General features: G+C 40.4%; 3 protein-coding genes across 3 annotated transcripts; all 3 read right to left on the reverse strand.

The window, feature by feature from the left end:
• Window positions 1-1208: 1208 nt before the first annotated feature.
• hadh (hydroxyacyl-CoA dehydrogenase) lies at window positions 1209-5866 on the reverse strand. Its single transcript, XM_079158724.1, has 8 exons — window positions 5688-5866; window positions 4904-5032; window positions 4669-4826; window positions 4318-4444; window positions 3392-3481; window positions 3239-3311; window positions 2645-2761; window positions 1209-1790 (listed from the first exon to the last, which is right to left on the reverse strand). Exons 1-8 carry the CDS (start codon window positions 5802-5804, stop codon window positions 1672-1674), a joined length of 930 nt encoding a protein of 309 aa, XP_079014850.1. The 5' UTR covers window positions 5805-5866; the 3' UTR covers window positions 1209-1671.
• Window positions 5867-6515: 649 nt separating this feature from the next.
• cyp2u1 (cytochrome P450, family 2, subfamily U, polypeptide 1) lies at window positions 6516-10049 on the reverse strand. The gene is made up of 5 exons (XM_079159266.1): window positions 9519-10049; window positions 8083-8733; window positions 7568-7729; window positions 7282-7449; window positions 6516-7185 (listed from the first exon to the last, which is right to left on the reverse strand). Exons 1-5 carry the CDS (start codon window positions 9949-9951, stop codon window positions 7004-7006), a joined length of 1596 nt encoding a protein of 531 aa, XP_079015392.1. The 5' UTR covers window positions 9952-10049; the 3' UTR covers window positions 6516-7003.
• A 1821-nt stretch (window positions 10050-11870) lies between these two features.
• On the reverse strand, window positions 11871-22381 carry sgms2a (sphingomyelin synthase 2a). The gene is made up of 6 exons (XM_079159786.1): window positions 22252-22381; window positions 16895-17392; window positions 16236-16353; window positions 15102-15255; window positions 13622-13788; window positions 11871-12428 (listed from the first exon to the last, which is right to left on the reverse strand). The coding sequence occupies exons 2-6, from the start codon at window positions 17335-17337 to the stop codon at window positions 12243-12245; spliced, it is 1068 nt and encodes a 355-aa protein (XP_079015912.1). The 5' UTR covers window positions 17338-17392; window positions 22252-22381; the 3' UTR covers window positions 11871-12242.
• Between the last annotated feature and the right edge of the window lie 90 nt (window positions 22382-22471).

Below are 22471 nucleotides of genomic sequence, written 5' to 3' on the forward strand. Positions count from 1 at the left end.
GTCATCTTGGTATAGCATTTTGCTTCCCAAGTGGTCATATTTGAACTGTTTCAACATGTTTTTGTTTTTTTTGTAAGAAAAATAAAAAAGGCACCATTGGCTCATTTGATCACTTGTGTGGTGGAAAGACCAGAGCTGGAAGTGCCAGATGTAGCAGTCTGTGTGTCATCCTTGGAGATTATAATGTATTTATGCATATGTGGTTCGTGTTATGTATGTACTGATGGTGTGAAGCAGGTAAAACACATCGGATATAACCTGTCTTTGTGGAAGCTTACCTTCAAAACTCCAAAAGCACACAACGCGTGGGGCTTCATCCACACAGTATTATTGTGATAATGAAAAAAAGCGATCTAGATCATGTGAGTATAAACATCTTCATCAAATGGATCAATTTAAAGGGTGAGATTTTTTTTCTCCTGTCTCTCAATGTAAAAATTGTCTTTAGACTTTAAATAGTGTAAAAACTTTAACGGTAACCTTTGATTGTTGAAGTAAAAAACATGTTTTATTAAAGTGCCAAGATCAAAGGAACAGTGTATTTATAGGCACATCTGAATTGTGCCTCTCAAAGATCTCATTTCAAGTAAAACAGCACCACCTTGTGTCCCTGTTGTCAAACAGGACAATTTAAAGAGGCTAAACGTTCCCAAAAGCATCTGACAAATGATTCATTCTATGCGTTCAAGTCAATTTTATTCAGAAATTCCCAAATGCCGTGTTTGTCTCATGCACAATCCGAAAGATAGTCTCCAGCTTAAGTCTGGATTCGGATAATCAAATACACCTTTAACATATACAGAAGCGAGTAGAAATAGCATATTGATTGAATAAAAGGTTAACTTTATTAAAGAGTTTATTGGCTGTTCGTATACAGTAGTGGCCCTCCTCTCAAAGTGCTTTTACTTCACTTTGATGTTTGAGCTGAACTGTGCACAATGAGGTACATGCAGCGTTTGACACTAGAAGGCTGTTTTCATATTCACCTGCTGAAGCAGGAAAGTTTCTCTAATAACTCGTCTGGACATACAGCGCGCGCCTGCACATTTATATGAAGATTTTTGAAAAGATATCCACTTGATTTGTCTTAATTTGGAACAGATAAAGCCTCGTTAGCTTCAGGTAAACCAACAGGTGGCGGTAATGCGCCGCGATGAGCAGTTTGCAAATGAACACACAAAAAAAAAAGGTCCTTGCAAATGTTTTATGAGTAAGTAAATTTAATGAACACGTCTGTTACAGCTCAAGGATGTACACAACACATTCTAGTAAGCACAGCTGAATGCCTCAGGTCACAGGACGTCCAATACATTTGTGTTGTGTTATTGTACCATCAATATTAATTTGACTGATGCTAGTAGATATCAGAGGCGTTCACATTTTATGTTAATCATAAATATTACCCAGTTCTATATGCATCTGCACAGCAGTCAAAACCACACCTACAATTAGAACAGACACCAAGTATTTGAAAAAAAATCAGATTTTAATCAGATTGAATCTCTTCACACACAAAAAGACGTCATTCAGTGGACGTCCATCAGAAAATGGACTGACAGACAAAAGTCGGTCTTTATTCGAGAAGGCACTTTTTCTACTTCCGCTTCTAATCAGTTGCTGTTGGATGGCTCACTTTCTGAAGTTCTGACTAGTTTCAGTGGCGTGAGTAAATCACTTGTACTTGTAGAATCCTTCTCCTGTCTTTTTGCCGAATTTGCCCTCCGCAACCAACTTGTTCAGCAACTCACTCTGGGCGAAGCTGGGGTTCTCTGGATTCGCTGCAGACCAATCTAAAGATAGGCCGGAACAAAAACAAGTCAAGTGTTTGACATGTAACATATCAGTTCATTTGAACTCGCTTCGTTTCTCCTTTGCAGCAGTTTTATATTATCACAGGCGGTCACACTTTTAAATTAAATTCATATCCTGTGGTGGAGGATGTATCCTTTAATTATGTAAAAGTACTAATACCAAACTAAAAATACTCTGTTACAAGTAAAAGTCCTGCATAAAAAGGTTCCTTAAGTAAACGTTTGCAAGTATAATCAGGAAAATGTATTGAAGGTTATTTTAAGTAAAAGTACTCGATGCGTATAATTGGCCGTGTGACTGTTGTATTGTACAAGTACTGTAATTAAATATATATCAGGGTATTTTTACTGCTGGATTACTGTAAAACAGGATTTGACTGAGGTGGAGCTTATTTTTAAACTACTTTGTATAAGACTGCAACTAATGATTATTTTCATTATGGATCAATCTGCTGATTATTTCCTCCATTAAACGATTGGTTTGTAAAAATTCTGAAAACAGTGCGATATGCCATCACTGTTACCCCGAGCCCTGAAGTGCCACCTTGACAATGCTTTGTTTGGTCCGAACCTCAAAAATATAAAAAAATCATTAAAATAAGCACCAGATTTGTGAGGCTGGAACTTGAACTAAAAGGTTTTTCAAAATAGTTATCAATTAGCTGTACTTGTACATTTTAATGGCAAAAAAACCTGGATTGGTAAAGTAATTAAAGATGTCGTCCAGTATTTCCTTCTGACAGTACTTCTACAGTACCTGAGTAAATGCACTTAGTTACAATCCACCACCACCGGTTACATCATACTTATATTTCCCACATAGTTTTACTCACAATCCATGATGAACTTCATCGTGTCTAGTCCTACATAGTCTGCGAGCTCAAGCGGTCCCATGGGATAACCACAGCCAAGTTTCATGGCAATATCAATGTCCTCTTTGGATGCATGACCTGAGGGAGAACACAGAAAAACAAAACCGTAACAATACAAAGATAAACATCAATCAAAAACTACAAGATTATACTAAAGGATGCTGAACTAGAACCTCAATATTTAATGCTGTTTGAAACCCAGCGAAGCTCAGAAAGTGGAGCGAGGATATTTTCACATCCAACTCTGTGAATTGAGGGCTTATTGTGATCAAACCGCAGCAGATCGTTGAAACGGTGGAAAGACTAACCGAGACAGTATGAGGTTTTTACTTTGTGTTTGTTCATTTTGCGTGTTTTGCCAACAAGTTAGCTAAGAAGATATCCAAGCTCAGCTTAATTTGGTAAAAGGAGGGAAACTTGTTTTTAAAAGATGTATAGTTGTATTTAAAAAGGAGAATGAGTTGACCTTTCTTCATTGTATCATGGGTAACAATACACAAACTTTACTATTTCATTATTGACATAACACACAGGTGCACATGCAGGTATACATACCTCTCTCATACATTCGGACGGCCTCTATGATGTAGGGAAGAAGTAGGCGGTTTACAATGAATCCTGGCGTGTCCTGAATAAAGAGATGTCGGATGCTGCTGAGTGGGCTGTTAAGAGACGACAGCTACGATGACATCAGACAGAAACTCTTACCTTGCAGGACACGGGAGTTTTTCCCAGTACTTTGCTGAAGTTCAGGAGACAATCCAGAGTCTCTTGGCTTGTTGCTGAGATTCCAATGACCTGTGAAAGATTAATACTTAAGCAAATTTGATTCTAGTCAAGTGTTACCAGCAATATACAGATGTCTGTGACCTGGGATTTGAACAGACCAACATCCGGTTCCCAAGCTTAGTCCCACAGACTGAGCTACTGGCACCTCAACTGATTGTGGTAGCTTTACGTTTACCACACAGACATGAGCGTGAAATAAAAGTCATTTCCTCTAATTAAGTGTCGGTAAGAAAGGGAATAAGCACATTTTTCACATTGTTGCCCCTCCGTCAGCTGACTAGTAGTTTAAAGTCACCAAAATAAATGTATTTGAAATATTTGAAACACAAATGTTTTTATTTTTTAAGCATTTTGAAATTACTTCAAATGCAGTTATTGAATATTTCTATTATGTTAATGAAAAATGGGACTTAATGTTTAAAAACAAACAAAAAAAGAAAACGTGTGAAAGATTAAGCGAAACTGAGCTGCTGGATGGATGGCGTTTACTTTTCTGATTCAGTTGTCTCTGAGTAAATTTGAATTAAAATCAAACTCCTCTACAGTGAAAGTCAAAGCTTTCTGCAAAAAGGAAGATGACAATATTCTGTGTGAGCAGGAGCCCTCAAGGCCTGCAGCCTCATCCAGGTCAATAATCTTTAACAGCCACTTACTTTCTGCATTTGTTTTTTCAGAGTACACTTTACTGACTCTTAAGAAGATTACTTGTTTGGACATACTGTATTCATTTCCGTTTAATAACTAATAAAAAGGATGCATATCTATGTGTAAATTATCTTTTCTTTCATCCCTCTGAACCCTCTTTAGAAACCCCATTCTGTAGGGAGATAACTGTGGGGTCATACCTCGACCAGCCTCATCACAGGCACTGGGTTGAAGAAGTGAAGGCCGGCAAATCTATCCAGCCTGTTGGTGGAGCTGGCGATGTCAGTGATGGACAGGGAGGATGTGTTGCTGGCAAAGATGGTGTGTCTAAAAAAAAAAAAAAAAAGCGTGCAGAAAAACAGATGCAGACATAAAACAGACAGCAGTTAATAATAAAAGTTCAGAACTTTCCATTTCATTCTCCTTCACCAAAGCCACCAAATGTACCGTGCCAACTTCCGTCTCCGATCAAAACCTGGTCTTAGATTTAGAAATGAACATTAACAGTATTGAGCCTCTAAATAAGGACACAGAAACAGAACGATGCTCACGCTGGTGCCAGCTTGTCAAGCCCACTGAAGAGATCCTGCTTGATTTTTAGGTTTTCCACGATGGCCTCCACCACAAGATCCGAGGCCTGAACTACAGATGCAGCATCTGTCGAGGTTGACACGTTCTGCAGGGCTTTCTGGATGAACTCTTGACCCGCCTGAAACAACATTAATCCATCACATTTCACTCTCTTACTTTGGGGTTTATATTTGGTCTGGGGATCCACCGTCTCACCTCTGGCTTGTCAGCAAACTTCTTCTTCACCACTCTTTTGAGGTTCCCTTCAATTCCTTTGACGGCCTTTTTAAGGACTTCGTCATTTGTGTCCACGAGCGTCACCGAGTGACCAGTCGATGCAGCAACCTTTCAGAAAGAAATTAGGTCAAAATAACTAGAAACACAGCCGTCAATGTCAGTGATGTTGATGTGTGGGCAAAATTAAGATACTTAAAACAGATTTTCGACAAAAGTCGGTACCACGCTTAAAGTTAGATTTATTTATTTTGTATAACAAATGCAAACCAGTGTATATTGTGTAGTATACGATATACTGTACTTGAGATAGAGCTCAAATTCTTCAGCTTCTATGGCGAGCGACACCATGTGGCTAAATGTGCCTCCTGCAGTTCATCGGAGTTGAGTGTTATCTCGTTATGTCACTCCACAAGGTGACTGTGTTTATTAATGAATGACAACCAAGCTCTTTCACAACACAACTTCCTTAAGGGATCAATGTGTGGTTGTACTGTGGAGACAAGACACTCCATTCACTCACAACGAAATATAATCCAACTACAGGCTTTTATTTTGAAAGAATGATACGATATGTCACATCTTGCAGGTTGGACAACTTGCACGCGACACAAAGGTGCTTTGTTGAAATAACCTGGTTTGGTTTGGCAAATGTGTGTCTGCGCAACCGCCCCCCCCCCACCTCCGCTAAAGAAAAGAGCAGCTGCTCCACTAACTATAATGAAGCTACTTTGCTAGCTACATGGCTAAACACGTTGTCGCTTACCTGTGCAATTCCCGCTCCCATCTGCCCACTTCCGATGACCGTCACATGTTTAATAACGACATTCCTCACAGCCGAGGACGACAAACCTCTGCAGATCTGGTGAGTGAAGAACGCCATGGTGTGTGTGTGTGAACGGTGTCAGCCTGCTGCGGGACGATCAGACCAGACCGCTGAGGAAGAAGCAGGAGGAAGGTCGGCGGTCACGTGATCACGTCGCACGACGACCTTTCACACACTCCCAAAGAAAACATGTACACAAATAGTTACTTAAAAGTGTTGCATGCTGAAAACTCCTGGAAAGGAATTGTACACGAATATTCAGAATCTACGATACACAATGTGAAACATACTCGTGTGATCTTGTCTGTTAACTTTAAAAAGTACCTACTGTCTGTTCAAGGCGGAGCATTCTAATATAACAGTAATGCATCATATTTTAATTGTTGTATTTTGTCAGCTGGTCTATACTGTCTCTTCTCCAGCTTTGAGATATATGGATATATGTTTTTGTTACAATCATAATTCACTTCCCTCAACCTGATTGTAACTCTTCACTAAATAACTCATAAAAAGTGCCAAAACAACACTTAGCCCTGGGCTGTGCATTTCTTAACAACTATTTTCTCATTTTTCAAAATGACAATGACAAAATTATCATAATTTGAAATCAGTTTGTTCTTTCAGGTTGATATTATGATATTGAAGTTCTATGTTTGTTTCAATAATAACGTTTCTAGCATTGAGACAACTTTTCCTTCACCTGTTTGGATAAAAAGATGCTCGTATGTTTTTCACAGGGCTACAACACACAATCATTATACAATGTCAACAATTGTAGACAAAAACTTTATTGAACACAATATGTCGTCATGATACATTGAGGTAAGCATTATTAAGATAAACTCTTTATTGACACATTGCCAATAATCCATTGATCACGTCCGTAAAGGAAAATATATTTGAAAAGTCTTTCTTTTCTTAATGCCCTAATAAACACGTGTGCCAATTTCTCAGTGGCATGCATCATAAAACTGATTGTAGACCTTAATTATAACTTGATTATCAAGTATATATATATATATATTAAACATTCACTGGTTCCCAATTCCTAAATGAGAGGATTAGAAGCTCCTTTGGGTCATAGCATTGTAGAGATGAACAGATGATATGCAGCCATAAAGGAGCCACATTCCAATCAGAAAACACACCCATTATGCACAGATTATATCATCTCTCTACGAGACCTTTACCCACATTGCGGTTGGTAAAGGTTTTTGATTTGGAGAAACTCTGTTGGAACAGAACATTCCAGTGTTTCATCTCCGAGCGCTCACACACACGGCGTACGGGCAGGGAGCCAGCGTCAGGCCGAATCGTCCGTTCAGCGTAGGAGGCGGCGCTCCCTCTGGCAGTCGGAATTTGAAGGCCTGCAGCAAGCTGGTAACCGTCAGGAACAGCTCCATCTTCGCCAGCTGTTCGCCCATGCACACCCTGCGACCTGGAAGATACATTATTAGCGCATGGGGGCCCGGACAATTAAGATGCATTGATAGATCGGCGATTCTTCGGCCGATACGAGTAAGGAACAGCATACCGATCCCGAATGGGATGAAGCACTCCTTCCTGAGCAGCTTTCCCTCCTCGTCTAAGAAGCGTGCTGGGTTGAAAGTGTCTGGCTCGTCCCATACTGTGGGATCTCTATGGACAGACCACAGGTTGGGCACAATAACCGTTCCTTTCGGAATAGTGTAGCCTCTGAACTCTGGAGGGGAAAAATTACGACAAAATTCAGCTGAGTAGATCTTTATCATCCCCGAGATACAATCATTATCTGAGACTCCTGAAACCTGAAAAGTTGATTATTGACATAAATACTTCACCTGTTGTCTCGGAGGCCATGTGAGGAATTGCCAGAGGAACCGCAACAGTCAGTCTCTGCACCTCCATGATGGTGGCTTCAGTAAAAGGCAAACTTCCCTTGTCAGTCAAAGACAGGGTGCGCTGTGTGCCCACCACTTCATCGATCTCTGCCTGGACCTTGTCTGAAATCAAACACATTACGCACGTCGTTGTTGGATGATTAATGAAGTCATTAATCATCTCGGCAAATTAGTACAAAATACAGTAAGTGTGGCTTTGGGACAGTTCAAATCATTTCAAAGTGCTAGAAAGCGGTCGTCAGACTTTGATGTGCTGATGGATGTCGTTGTGCAAGAGTTGGAGAAGTGGTTAAATGCATAATCAACATTCTGTTGCCCTTAAACCAGGAAGTGTTCCGAGCTGCGGGTTCCCACAGCAGATGTCCAAATCTGTGATTTGTATCCTCCTAAAAACACTTCACATTCGGTTCTGCAACATAAAACATTTGTCTGAAAAGGACTGTTGCTACTCGTACCTTGGATATCAGGATGTAACACCATGTAGAGCACGATCCACAGAACTGAATTTGCGGTGGTGTCAGTGCCAGCGATGAAGAGATCCCCTATTATATAAAAGAGATAATCTTCTGTGAAGCTGCTGTTCTCCTCTCCAGCAGCTCGCTGGGCCAACATCTCCATCAAGTACATGTCTACGAGATCCCTCGGGTGGGCAGGATCTAGTGTTTCCCGATGCTTTGCGATGATCTCCTTCAGGAACGCCGTGATGTCTCCCTCCACCTGACGCAGCTCCTTGAACACCCCAAAGGGCAAGTAGTACAGCAGGGGGAAGACGTTGATGAGGACCGCGGGGCTGCTCACGCAGATCTCCAGCCCGCGATCCATCTGGTCCAGCATCTTGCGGAACTCGCGGTCCTCGTGGTGGAAACGCTGTCCCAGGATCAGCGAGCAGATGACGTTTGACACGGCGTTGCTGATCAGCGGGGCCAGGTCCACGCCAATGGAGCCAGACCGCTCACTCAGCTGCAGCAGCTCCGATTTGACGGTCGCCAGGCCTTGCTGGATGCAAGGCTCCAAGCTCAATTTCCCCAGGCCAAAGTTTCGGAGGGTGGTGTGGCAAAACTTGCGCTGCTTTCTCCACACTGGCCCGTAAGGTGCAAAGACTATCCCTGAAGTTCAGAAAAAGGAGGAGGGGGGGATATATTTAGTCAGTTTCATTAAATTGTAACACACCCATAAATACAGTTACAATTGTCAGCACGCTACTTCTACCACTACTAAACCAGTATCACTACTGTCAATAAAACTATTATTCTCATTACACTCCAGCTAGGTGTATTAATACATTAGAATCTGAGTTGTTGGTGTAGTGGCAGCTTATTTTACCGTCCTTCTTGGCCACTTCTTGCAGGATGTAAAGGGTTCTGACTCACGTAGACCACCATGAGCTATTGCAGGCTAAACTTGTCTTGTTAGCTGTCCAAGGATGAGGCACGTCGCTCGTAGTTAAAGGTAGTTTTATTCTTCGATGTAAACAAAAGAAACAAACAAAGTCCTTGTGCAATAACTGTGGCTAAAACATTGACCTTCTGCTGGCTCTAATTTAAAAGTCTTTAATCTGCGGTCTTCTGCGGTCAGAAAAATTGTTGCTCCACATCCTGCTTCATCAAAACCTAACTAACACTGAAAACCTACTTAAAAGGAGTCAACCAAATATTGTCCAATAGCAGGACAGAATAGAGGAGCTTTTATCTTAATAGGGCAAAAACACACATTTGAAGCCCATTCTACTACATGACCAATTACCTTTACTAATTACCTATATTATATGGTAAACATTCTAAAGGGCATAAGACATACTATTGCTATAAACATAAAATACAAAAAACTGTTAAGAATACAAACTGGCTCTTACAGTTGGTGTTTACTTAAAGGCTGAGGATCAGCTGCTTACCTTTGCGTTTGGTCATGATGGTGACAGCAGGGATATCCGGTCTGTCGGAGAACACCTCGGGATGGTTTGAAAGCGCATCCTTGACCGCCTCGTAGCCATTCAGCACCACCATCAGCTGACTCCCGACAAAGATGCTGTACACGTTACCATACACCTCAGCTTGTTCCGTTAAGACGACCATGGCGCTCTTCGCGTCGCTGTCGCTGTGGGATTTCTGCCCAAACCTCCTCCGGATGAAAGAGGGGACGAGGACGCTGCCGAAGTTGCCGACTACCGGCCACGGCTTCGGACCCGGCGGGATATTAGCGAGGTCCCGTTGTTTTTGATGAACATAAACCAAACACAACACGAGCAGGAACACTAGCAAAGCTGCCATGTCGGCTTGTGACAGCGCAGCGCCGCTCAGACGCTCCAGCCATGACAGAGAAGCCATGGCGTCAAAGTGAACTGCAGCGGACTGACAACGCTATCCCATGTTTAGGAGTATCCTCGACGTCCGCGTTAAAACAACAACATGCCAACTAGGTTAGGTGACAGTACTTAAAAGCGTCGCTCGTGCGCTTCCTGTGATGTTGTGCAACAGCGCCATAGGTCGGACCGTTACTGGCTGACAGCGCTGTGACCTGTAGTGATTGGTGCACTTCCGCAGTGACGACAACAGATTTATCAGCCAATGAGAGGCAACGAAGGTTTATTTACACAGACACAGGTTAGATAAATAAAAGTGAATAGAATGTATTTATATTAAAGAACATCAAAAAGATTCAGGTAGGAAAAATATAAATAAAATGGTGAAATATCAAAATATAAGTGCAAATCAAAATTTAGAGTGCAATTTCAGTTAGCTACTCATCAACATAACAATCTTCAGCCTTCTTTAAAAAGTATTTATAGTTACACAACTCTGACAAATTCAAACAATGGGTGGTGTAACAGCTAGGATTTGCCATGTTTGTTCTTAATCTGGGAACAGTTAACAAACCGGTTCCAGGTGACCTAAGATTACCCCTGGGGGGTTCATATGGAAGAAGTAGGTCAGAAATGTATTATTTGAAACCATTATAAGAACGAATAACCCAAGAGTCAATCCTATAACTGACTGGTAGCCAGTGCAGAGACCTGAGAATCTGTGTAATGTGTTCAGCTTTCTTAGTCTTAGAACTGCTTAAGCTGCTTTAGTCTAAATCCGGTTTACACATGTATCCTCACAGTCCTGCTGTATTTTAAAGGTGATAATAGACAGACTTTGTTATTGACTTGATATGATATGTTTAAAATGAGATCTGAATCAATAATAACACCAAGATTACTGACTGAGATTACTGAAAGGGAGTCAAGATAAGCCTCCACTTTAATCCGTTCTTCTTTAGCACCAAAGACAGTGATCTCAGTTTGGTCTTTATTTGATACAAGAAGATTCTGGTTAATCCAGCCATTTATTTGTCTGTTGGAGTATAGTCAGTCGGTGAAAGCTGAGTATCATCTGCAATGTTAGTCATTTGTATGATTCTGCCGATAGCATTTAGAGGTTAAAAAGCAGAGATCCAAGGAAGGAGCCATTAGTAATTCCACATGTCATCCTAGTTAGCAGAGTCTGTGTTTAAATCAAAATCATTTATAACTTTACCATTTTGTTGATGATGTCTGAGAAAAAAGATTGTTTAGCACATGGATGAAACTCTTTGGTAGATGTCATGATGAATCTAGAGTTAGCTGTTCACCTTTCATGCTTTGCTTTTCTGCTCTCTCTTTTCTGGATTTAGACAGCTGCAGCATTTCTCCGTGGCGCTTTTTGTGTGCCAGGAATATTTTAACCCTCTGTGGTGCAACAACATACATGGCATTCAGGATCCATGAGTTTGAGGACTGAGCTGGGAACAAATAGATGGTTTCCACAGACATTGCATTAGAATTCTCAGGGATATATTGTTTTCTGAAAGTTTCTGATCTAACGTGGATGGCAGGGTTAGTGTACATGGAAGAGAAGATGATCAGGCCATGCAACATGTAAAGCCATGCTAAACGACATTGAAGCCATGAAGTAAGTGACATGGTATCAAAGGAGTTATTTAACGAAATGATCTCTTGTGAATTATGATGAATCTTCCAAGGTTGAAGAGATCCATTAAATATATATTTAAATTGTCTGAAACATGCAGTTGCAGTATACAGCATAATGATGACTTAATTCATTAAATCAAAAAACACACTGAAGCCTTAGTATAGTTCAACTTTAATACATTACAATGTTTAGACTACAGCTGTGGATATACACACTTAAGGCTACTAAAATGAATACAAAATGAATAATAATAATAATAAAATGAAAAAAATTAAATATATCAAGACTCATAATGGCAGTTGTGGTACACCTACTGATCTTTAACACACTAAGGCACCTTGTGACTTGAGCACATTGTTATCATATTGAGGTAAACCCCGTCAACACATACAGTATGAAAGAGTTACAGTAGCATATCCAAAATCAAGTCTTGCAAATACTGTAACAAACCTGCGAGTCTGTTGCAACAAATTGTTCGTAGAAGCTGAGTTACAAAAACAATGAGGACTTTGCAGGAGTTTATCTCAGAAATAAATGACATCTACAAAGAACAGACATAGACAATATGATTATCCTTCATTTTTGCAGAGATATTTCTTTCATAGCTATGCATTTGGTTCTCACTATGTTGCGGTCCATGGACAGGGGGTATCGGGGTCATGTCACTCCTCCCGTGTGCTCTGTACTATGGAGTACTTCTTGCAGGGGTTCTTAAGGCAGGCTGGAGGCCAGGTGATGGGCCAACTGTAGGAGCACGGCACGGAGGTTTGGACGTTCCTCTCCATCAAGTTGAACAATGGGTTCCACCAGATGTTGGTGAGGTAGTTGTTCGGCGAGCATTTCAGAGTCTGTCAAGAAAAAGAATAACATCAGTAATAATAGGACATTTTTTAACCTCCATAGAAGAGATGTAGGTTAAAGTGCTGCTGATGAACAGACCATGACATAATGTGACTTGTTTATATGATTTAAAAGTTGCTTTTGGTGCGATTGCATGTTGCAAGAATGAAGCATTTGGACCTTTTTGTTTTTATAGTTGTCTAAGTGGCCTAAGAGAGTAAAAGTTACACAAAGAACATCTAATCCTTTTTTTTACCAATATCAAAGAATACTTTCACATATTATTTTCGTATGTCTTAAAACAATACTATAGCTACCTGTTTGTGTATGTCATTTTATGTATTTGTCTATCTGGACCCTGAGTCTGAAATAAAGTTTATCGATCTATCTATCTAATACTCACATGCCAATGTACAATAGAGATGGGTGACAACATTTGATTCTACGGTTTATCTAAAATTAATATGAAGCTTACGTGCCTCTTGCCATTTGTTCATTACTTTATCCATCAGTTACGTGATTAGGATTTTCATTAGAATGCTGCTCTCTCTGCATATTTCTGTCTTTTTCTTTGTATTCTTTTGTTTTTTCTAATGCTACCTACTACTGTATAAACTAGTTCATCTATGTGTTACAACTGCAAATTACTTTAAATGCATATTAATTTACAACATACATAGATGCATGAAAACTAAAATAATTTGAATAGAGGAACCGAAAAACTAAATCATATTTTCAATGAAGTCAGCAGCCACGTTGTGATTTATTTGTGTTAAGCATGTTAACCATATGATTTAAATATCCCTTGACAAAATGATTTAGCTTGGTACCACCCCATCAACTGTCTATTCTTTGGCCAGTAGAGGTAGTAAGTCACCGTGTTTAGAAGCCACATACTGACTGACTGAAATGATATCCAGTTCTGACACATTCTGACACACGGGTTAAAAATATACTTGCACTTACTCTAAATATATAATTACATGTCATAGATAGACCATTTACTCTAATACTCTACTGTGCTGACATGTAACTCTTAGCTGGTACACTTGAGGTAAACTCCGTGAACCAGATACAGCCATTTGTTACCAGACTGACAGTAGAGCACTCCATTCATAATGAGTCATGTGTAACAAGGTTTCTCTCTTTCACTCCAACACACACACAAGCAGCCACCCAGTGTAAAGCTCTGTGTTCAGACCTGTAAGTTGGCCATGGTGTGGTACCACCAGAACAGGCGGGAGGTGATAAAATAGGCCACGACCACATCCACACTGTAGTGCTCATGTGCCACCAAGATGCACACCACACCCACGGCGCTCAGCAGCCAGCATATCAGATGGTACCACCAAAACGACCGTGGCGAGTCTTTAGAGAGAGGGAAGGAAAGACAAGTGTTGGATATATTTATGACAACATGCATTTGTGGTCTGCTCTTCCATATTTTAACTGTTAAAAAGAGGCAGTCTAGCATTTCAGTGCAATGTGGCAACACACAGACAAGCAGCGCGACAGCAAGACACATGGTCATAAGGAGAATTTAGAACAACCTCTGCTTGTAATATCTCATCCTCACAGCATATTTGTGCATTTGTGCACATTATCCACATAACATATCTTGAGATATCTGTTGTCAAACTTTGGATATTTGAGTGTTTAAAGGGGACAAATGAAAATGTACAGGTTCATACTATTATCTTGGGTTTCTACTAAAAAAACGTTGACACGCTTTAATCTTTTTCAAAAACTCATTTTTTTCTCATACAGTCTGAATATACCTGTACCACCCTCTGTCTGAAACTCTTTGTTTTAGCACATTTCAACGATCTAAATGCGTCCCTGTGCATCTGCAGTATAAAATAACCAACTTTTAAATAACAATTAGAGAATCCTCCTGAAAAACTAATTTAAGACATTTCAAGGATCTGCGGGAACCTTGTTAAAAGAGACGGAAGGAGTAGTTGAGTATAGTACCGCATGCTCGCAAAGCACAAATCACCTGAATGGAAATGAAAATGGCTGCTAGTTGCAGTAAGTTTCAGAACACAAACACTGCATTATACACTACATGGAGTTAAAAATGAGGTAATTCACGTCAGCACGCCATGCTGCTGGGATGTCAGGTATGTTTGTATTGGCAAACTCGGTTTCCAACTTGGAACTCTGACTTGAATGGCCGTTCCTTTGCCGTGTCACGTTTCGGAGGACCTTTTATTGAGTACGATGGATTGCAGCATAAACTGGGAACACAGCTGGAATGTTTAAGTTGAAAACTGTGAAATGGTCGATATATTTTTAAACTTGCGATAACCCACTCGTATAGAAATCCGGATGGGTCGATTAAAGGCACAGGTTCTGAATACTGTGTGTATAACTCCATGGATTAAGCATTTTGATACTTTTACAGTAATGATATAGCCCTTACACCTGCTTTATAATATGAAGACATGAAAATCTCATGTTCTACAACATGGGACAGAGAAGCAATAACAGTGGCGACACATGCAGTTATTTCTTCCTAATTGTTCGTAGATGGTCAATGTGTGGCTCTATGATGAAATACTGTGGGCTACATGGGATGAGAATGGAAACAGACAATGTAATTTATATATTATTCATGGGAAATTCTCATAAATTATTTAAAACAAAGCAAACAAACAAGTGATGCTTTGAGTACTCACATTCCTTGATGAATAGGTAGGTGAGGGTGAGCATCACAGTGTGTCCACTGTAGAGGAAGTCTCCACACAAGAGGTGGGAGTTTGTCATGGACAGACCTCCACCTGAAATCAGCCGCAGAATTCGCTGGATTTTTGCCTGTGAGTCTCCGTGAAGCTGATAGAGAACAGGAAGTAAACAAAGAGAAGCAGAAAAACACTGGATCAGCAGAGACATTGCAAGATTGCAACTAATTATTATTTTCATTATCGATTAATCATTTAGAGTTAATAATAATAAACTAATAAAGAATTTCAGAAAAAAAGAGAAAAATATCCACAACTTTCCAGAGCACAACAAAATTGCCTGTCTTTTCTGATCCAACACTTCAAAAGTAAAAAAAAAATAAAAGATGGCATTTATGCTTGATGAAATACTTCATGGCAATTACTGCACCTCAACAAGAAATAGTCTGACAGAGAACCACCTGTCATACCGCACCGGGACGCAGCCAGACTCGCTGTTTCCCTCTGTTTCCAAACTTTACGCTCTGCTAAGCTATCCAGCTGCTGGCTGTAGCTCTATATTAACCGTATAGACATGACAGTGCTATCAATCTTCCCATCTAACTCTTGGTAAGAAAGCAAATACGTGTATTTCCCAAATTAACATTTTTTTCAACTCTAATCAACATGATTGGAATTGACAGGGACGAGAAACATGGAGTCAGCATGAAGAGTAATTAAAGAAAGTAAAACAGTTTATTGTAACAGTATCATCAACTACACATGATCGAATCTTGTGCTTCTGCTGCTCGAATTACTGTGGATAACTCACTTCTTACAAGTAGCTGAATGCTTTCCTACGCTGTCCAAAACATTTCAAATTCTCGAGAACAAAACAACTCCTGAACTGTCGAACCTCTGATCCTTTTGTACAACACAAACCATCAAACAACAGCTCGGAGCAGATGTTTTTGATGAAACACTGATGCACCTCCAGCATTGTTGGTGACCTGAGGCGGTAAAAAGTCAAAATGGCTTTTTTATAGCTGCCTCTCTTGTGTTGCTGTGCAAAATGAGTCCCAGAGGGTGCACGAGAGTACACGGTTGAGCAACGACAGCTGATGCCCGCTCTGATGTTTACAAGCTTCTCACCTTAGGAGCACAAGTCATATGCATGCCAGGCACAGGCAGGGTGGTGATGTACATGGTGACACAGCGATACAAGTACAGGGTGCCAATGAGGAAGAAGAACCGCCTGCTTGCTATTGATCTGAAAATAGAGATTATAAGAGCCACAATGGAGTGAGGGCAGATATATTGCGTATTGTTTTGTCAAACATCTACTTAAAGCTACTAAATTCTGGAGACTATCTTGTGCAGTGTGATGATGACTCCGAGGGCTCCTGCTCAGCAAGTCAAATTGATTGTTATTAACCAGACCACATATTGACAATGTAGAAAAGACAAATGCAGCTTCAATGACGTTACAACACCTAACCACAAAACAGCAAATAAACATTGTAGCCTATACTGTGTGTAACCTTTCCTGCAGTAAAATTACATTTTCACTTGAGAGACAGCTGTACATTAAAAGGCGAACCTGGTGTTATTCTGTATTTTATTTTTTAAACAATCATGAGTTTTTAATAGTTTTTGGACAACAATGGAGGACTATGGCACATAGAAAAATAAGCTATAAGACTTTTGCTGACCAGACAATACTTATTATTAGGATCAGTTCATTGTTTGTTTTGGTCTTTGGTCACCAGACCTACAACTTGTACAATATATATAGCACCAACGGTTCTTACCTGTATCTGAAGAAGAACAACTGGATCATCCAAATGACCAGCAGCACCATGCCGTTGATCTCTGTCACCGTAAAGGCCCATTTGACCCTGTCAATATAGTCAAAAAACTTATCAGGAAGAGGCGGGGTGCTTTCTTTCGGCGGCACCCTCTCGTGGACAATGGTGATGACGACTGTGGTCAGGACCAAGTTAAAGCCAGCATAAAAGAAGGCCAGTGCTGTCTTCCACCACTCCATGGGCAGACGATTGACCTTGGACTCTGGCACGGAGATCTTGACATAGTCATTATGCCTCCCTATGCCTTTCCGAAAGCCCCTCTTTGTATCCTCTCCATCAGGCGTGTGGACAGGACAGTTTTTACCGTTGCTGGGCGCAGCACCACCCTCCATTCCTGGGTTCAGATTATCAGCGGCTCTCGCATCCACAAGCTCCTGTGACGCCATGGGTGCCTGCACTGTCCATCCACAGGCACCGCTCCACTGGGTTGAGGCTTTTTAGCTGCAATGAGAGAAAAGAAATGGTTTAAAAACTGACTGGTTTTGGAAAGCACAAGCACACTCTTGTCATTTGAACAAGATAGAAGGTAAACGGGTACTCCTTGTTGCAATGATGTCAAATCAAATTGATGAGAAACAGGGAGGAGAGGAACTCTGGTTTACTTTTGTTTCCCTCTTCCTTATCCTAGGGATTAGCAAAGCAAGATATGGAGCTTTTATTGATGCACAGTTCTTGATTCCACGGGCTGAAATGTCCATTTAAGACTGGAAAACTATTTTGGAGTTTATACCAATGTGGTTGTATGAGTTAACATTGTGTGTTACATTTTCCTTCCCCTGGACATTCACCAGAACCACTATGACAGTTTTCTGTATGGAGGTTCAGTCAGACTTTTATTTTGGGCCTTGCCTTTCCAAGTCTTTCCGCCACACTGCTTTAATTTTCAGACTTTATCCTCAACAAGCAGCCGCTATAGTCACTTCAGCGGTTTTCATGGTCAACCATCGTCAGTTGCAACAAAAGAATTTGCATGCTCATTATAAAAGTTCTAAGCTATATGAATGCTAAACTAACTAAAACTAAATTAAACTAAACTTAGTTTACAAAATAATCTCACCACCACCATGTTCAATTTAGCTGTTCTGGAGCTTTTGATCGTATTGCGCCATGTGTCTATTTATTCATGAACATCTCAAGGACTACTTGCCCAGGGTGGCTTAAAAGTCAATGACAACAAGGCAAACTCCATCTGCTGAGGAAGCCCGTGTGATTCGATTCAAAGCTCCAGCTACTAAATGGACCTTGTGGTGAGGCTGTTATGTCCACAATAATAATGGGGGGATTGTTGGGAGAGTTAAATGTTTTGTAATGACACTCAGAAGACATAGTTGGAGACGAGCTACTACAACGTTTGTTGTTGAGCTCTTCTCAGTTAATGACTTGAGAGAGCACTACAGCAATGACCATTTTCCTTCTTTCGTGTCTGAAAGCCTTCTAGTCCCTTTAACAGCTCCGTTAATGGATTTGAGGATTATGCTATCAGCCCTGAAATGCATCACAATAAATGTCATCTGGGATACATACAGAGTGGTATGTTTACCTGGAGGCAAACCTGGCACTGGGAAAAAAAGAGGAGATAAATACGGTGAGAGAGCTGCTGAAAGTATCAGTTTCCTAAGAATCAATTTTTGGGGAAATATTATTACAGCAGAGAAAGGATTATTGTAGGATGCCCTCTGACTAACCCACCGCAGATTCAACCTCTGTTATGCAACTGATGGATGGCAACATGAAGTCTGACAGACTTTGAGGGAGTTAAAGGGGTCATAAAGTATATAAATAAGACTAAGACGGCAAATAAGATCAACAAGAGCAGACAAACAATATGAGCCAATTACCAAGCCATGTCCCTTCTGTTATTAGTGCGATTATGTTGCTCTGTGGTTGATTATACTTTAATTTATGAACCTATACGTCAAGAACATTTATGTTTTCATGTAGTCACTTTGGTTCCGATGTACCAAAGTGCGTCCTATTGTTTTCTTACTTCTCTAATTAACCAGCTCAATTTAAAATTAATTTCAAGATGTTTGTTCTCAAGATAAACATCAGAGAGACAGACATCGTGACAGTGTCATCTAGAAACAAATCCTGCTGCTGCTCCATAGACTGCGATTAACGAAGACACTGTGACAGCGCATGACATCAGCGACTCACAGCGGTGTTGATGCTGGGTGTAGAGAGGGGTGGCAGTAGCTCAGTCTGTGGGGGCTTGGCTTGGATACCGGAGGGTTGACCAAGTCACTGCTAGGGTACCCTTGAGCAAGGCACAAAACCCGCAAACTGCTTCCTGGGCATTGTACAGTAACTGCCCACTGCCAATATGGGTTAAATGCAGAGGCTACGTTTCACTATGTGCTGTGTGACAATAAAACTTGATTTATTTTAACTCCAGACGCCTTCAACTAGAGAGGCCAGAGAAACACCGCTGTTAAGCCTGACATGAAGTTTTTTAAGGTTTGGGAAATTTTAGGAAAGTAAAACTACTTGGTTTATGGTTAGGGAAATATTACGTCAGCGTTAAGAAATAAAAACGACGTGAAAAAACAGTCCCAGCTCAAGATTGCATTAGGTTGAACGCTCCAGAAGAAGCTAGTAAGCAGACTTTTGAGTTGGGATGCTTTTGTCGAAATACTGTCTTTCAAAAGGTTAAGGTTACTAAAAGATTGTGGTCATAGTTAACAATAGAAGTGGAGAAATAAAGCAGTTATTATTCACACAGCTACATGAGGTCACTTGTAAGGAAAACAAAAGGATATTTTAAGTTGTTTTGAGTATTAAATTAATTTCAAAATGTCATATTTTGACTGGTGAGGATAGGTTCTCAAAGTCTTTATGTTCTGATTTTAACTTATGTAGGGCATAGCTTTTGTAATTATTGACTTTATTGTCTAACATTGTTGGAGAGGCACAATACGTTGTGCGTTTTTATTTTGAACAACCTGCAATAGTTGATGTCATATATTATTGTATAGTATTGTCATACTCTGTGACAGATCAGTGTGGTAGTCAATATTTTTATTTTCCGGTGTTCACTGTGAGACTGCACTACTGTACATGGGAGATCAGTGCCTCCATTAGACCAGTTTTCCACCAGTCCTCTCCTCCCCAGTGTACAGTACACTGTGTTTTCCCACCAGCTGGAGCACCCAGCACTCTAAAGGGATGGGTGGTGATGGAAAACTGGCAGAAAAACCTATTCCACATGGTCACAGGCCATAATGGATAACTTGGCTGCTTCCACTCGCTCAAGCTATTTCAAGAAAAGCCACCCAGTTGCCTTGAAGACTGTATTTTACTCCAGGGGAAGCAAGGCTTTGACTCCATTTCGGGACCTTCATAATAACATGCTACTATTGCTGTCCACTCATTTTCTTCTTTACATCATGTGGATTGTCTTCATCAAAGGGAGGGTTAAAACACACCAGAGGTGGCCCAGCCCCTTCGGCACTACAGAGAGGAGTGGACTCCATATGTTATAAAATGCAATGGCTGTAAATCAAGCATGGAAACTGCATGTTCAGCAGAACATTGTGTTTGTGTTTTAGTTTTGTTGTACCACATTTTGTTTCAGTTCAGAAACAGATTGTCAGAATGTTTGTGAATGGCTTTGTGATCAAAAGAAATGTCTTTGTGCTTTGTGAAATGACAAGACGGGCATGCTTTTTAAAAATAGTTATCAGTCATATCATTGGTGGAAGAAGTTCAGATTCTTTACTTCAGTAATAGTGTACTTATAAAGGTACAGTTAAACAAAATGTTCTTAAAGTCACAAAAGTGAAAAAACTCTTTATGCATACAAATGATAGTGTTATATTATGTATTATATAATTAGATTGTTGATATTGATGTACTAATGATGTACTATCTGCTGGTTCAGGTGCAGCAAATTCTAACTACTTTATACAGTTAATTAGTTTAATATAAGACAATGCATCATATTATATATACTCATCATATGTTATTTACCTAAACTCTTAACCTCCACAATATTTACAGCTGTCAACTAAATGTACTGCAATAAGTAGTACAATGTTTCCCTCCAAAATGTGGCGTAGAAGTAGTATAAAGTAGCATGGAATGAAAATAAGTAAAGTACAAGTATGTCAAAGTTGAGTAAATGTCCTGAGCTACTTTCTACCACTGATTCGTAGTAGTAGAAGATGGTTACAGTAAATATAGCATTAGTAGACGTATGCTTAGTAGACGTTGACATCACAGTAGCAGTAACTAACAATACTGCATATTCATTTACCAGGAAACAAATAAAGTGAACTACAGAGAACAGATGTTTGAAACCTTTCGTTCTACCAAAATGATATTCACTTGCTGTACTGGATACCATGACTATAACACTAGTTGACTGTGCGTAGCTGTAAATCAAAACACACAAATACACATTCTGTGCTGACAGAAATAATATATTTTGTTTAGTTTCTAAAAAGATATCCACTTTTATAGCGTACAAGCCAATATGGTCACACTGAGCATGGAGCCACCCTTATGTCTCTGGTTGCCTTAACCACATGCAGGGTGGATACTGGCAGTAATGCCAGGGTCATGACTGGGTGTCTCCCATGCATCCCAGTTATTACAGGACAGCAGTCTCTCACATGTGGTGTGTGCAGCACAGCCGGTTTTGAAGTTTACTTTTGGGGTGTAGCACAGTGGCCCCACAGACAGTGTTAAACACCATGTTCCATATGAGGCTACTGGGTGGGGCAACAAGTCAGTGCAAATCCTGTAATTAAGCCCTCTCGTTTTCAGTCAAAGCTGTCGCTGTTAGGAGCTGACAACTGAATTATTAAATTGGGATTAAAGCAGAGAAAGCGAGCATACACAGCCTGTGTGCTGGGTATATACAGTACAATTCAGAAATAATGTTAGGCTTATCTGACAACTTGTCTATTAATCTCTGTATGTCACGTTATGCTACTGATTAATACCCTGATAAATGCTGTGTATAACTGACATCAGCATACCATAAACACGTAGTCTCCCAGCTCATGTCTATTGATCCACCAAATAAAACTTTTTGTATGAATTTATGCCTTGAGCCTGACACTGCAAAGGAGAATTCAGAGATTAATGTCTCCTATAATTCATATCCACAGTGTATTTCTGTATCTCCAAGCAAGACTGATAAAAAAGTTGAATGTCAGGAGCATTAAAACCAATCCGGCTATAGGCTACCATCCTATTAAAGATCCACACATCAATACATGAAACCCAACACATACCGACGAGAAGATAAAGATCTGTGTTTCGATACACATGTTGCACAGTGTATAGCATCCTACCTGCCTTGCTCGGGCCTCCTAGCGCCTCTTCCTGTAGTTGCAGTTCCTTGAATCTCTAATGCTGCTTGGTCGCCGCTCACGCTGGACTGCTACATTGCACGACGGTGCTGCTCGCTTTTGAGGGAGTGCTCCTCCCCGAAGCCCCACATATTCCCAGATCCATCCAGCCTCTGTGCACCCAGCCTCCTGCCTCGCATCCCCTTTAATTCAGAGTAACTGT

The sequence above is a fragment of the Pholis gunnellus genome (assembly GCF_910591455.1).
Source record: "Pholis gunnellus genome assembly, chromosome: 5".
Classification (NCBI taxonomy): Eukaryota; Metazoa; Chordata; class Actinopteri; order Perciformes; family Pholidae; genus Pholis; species Pholis gunnellus.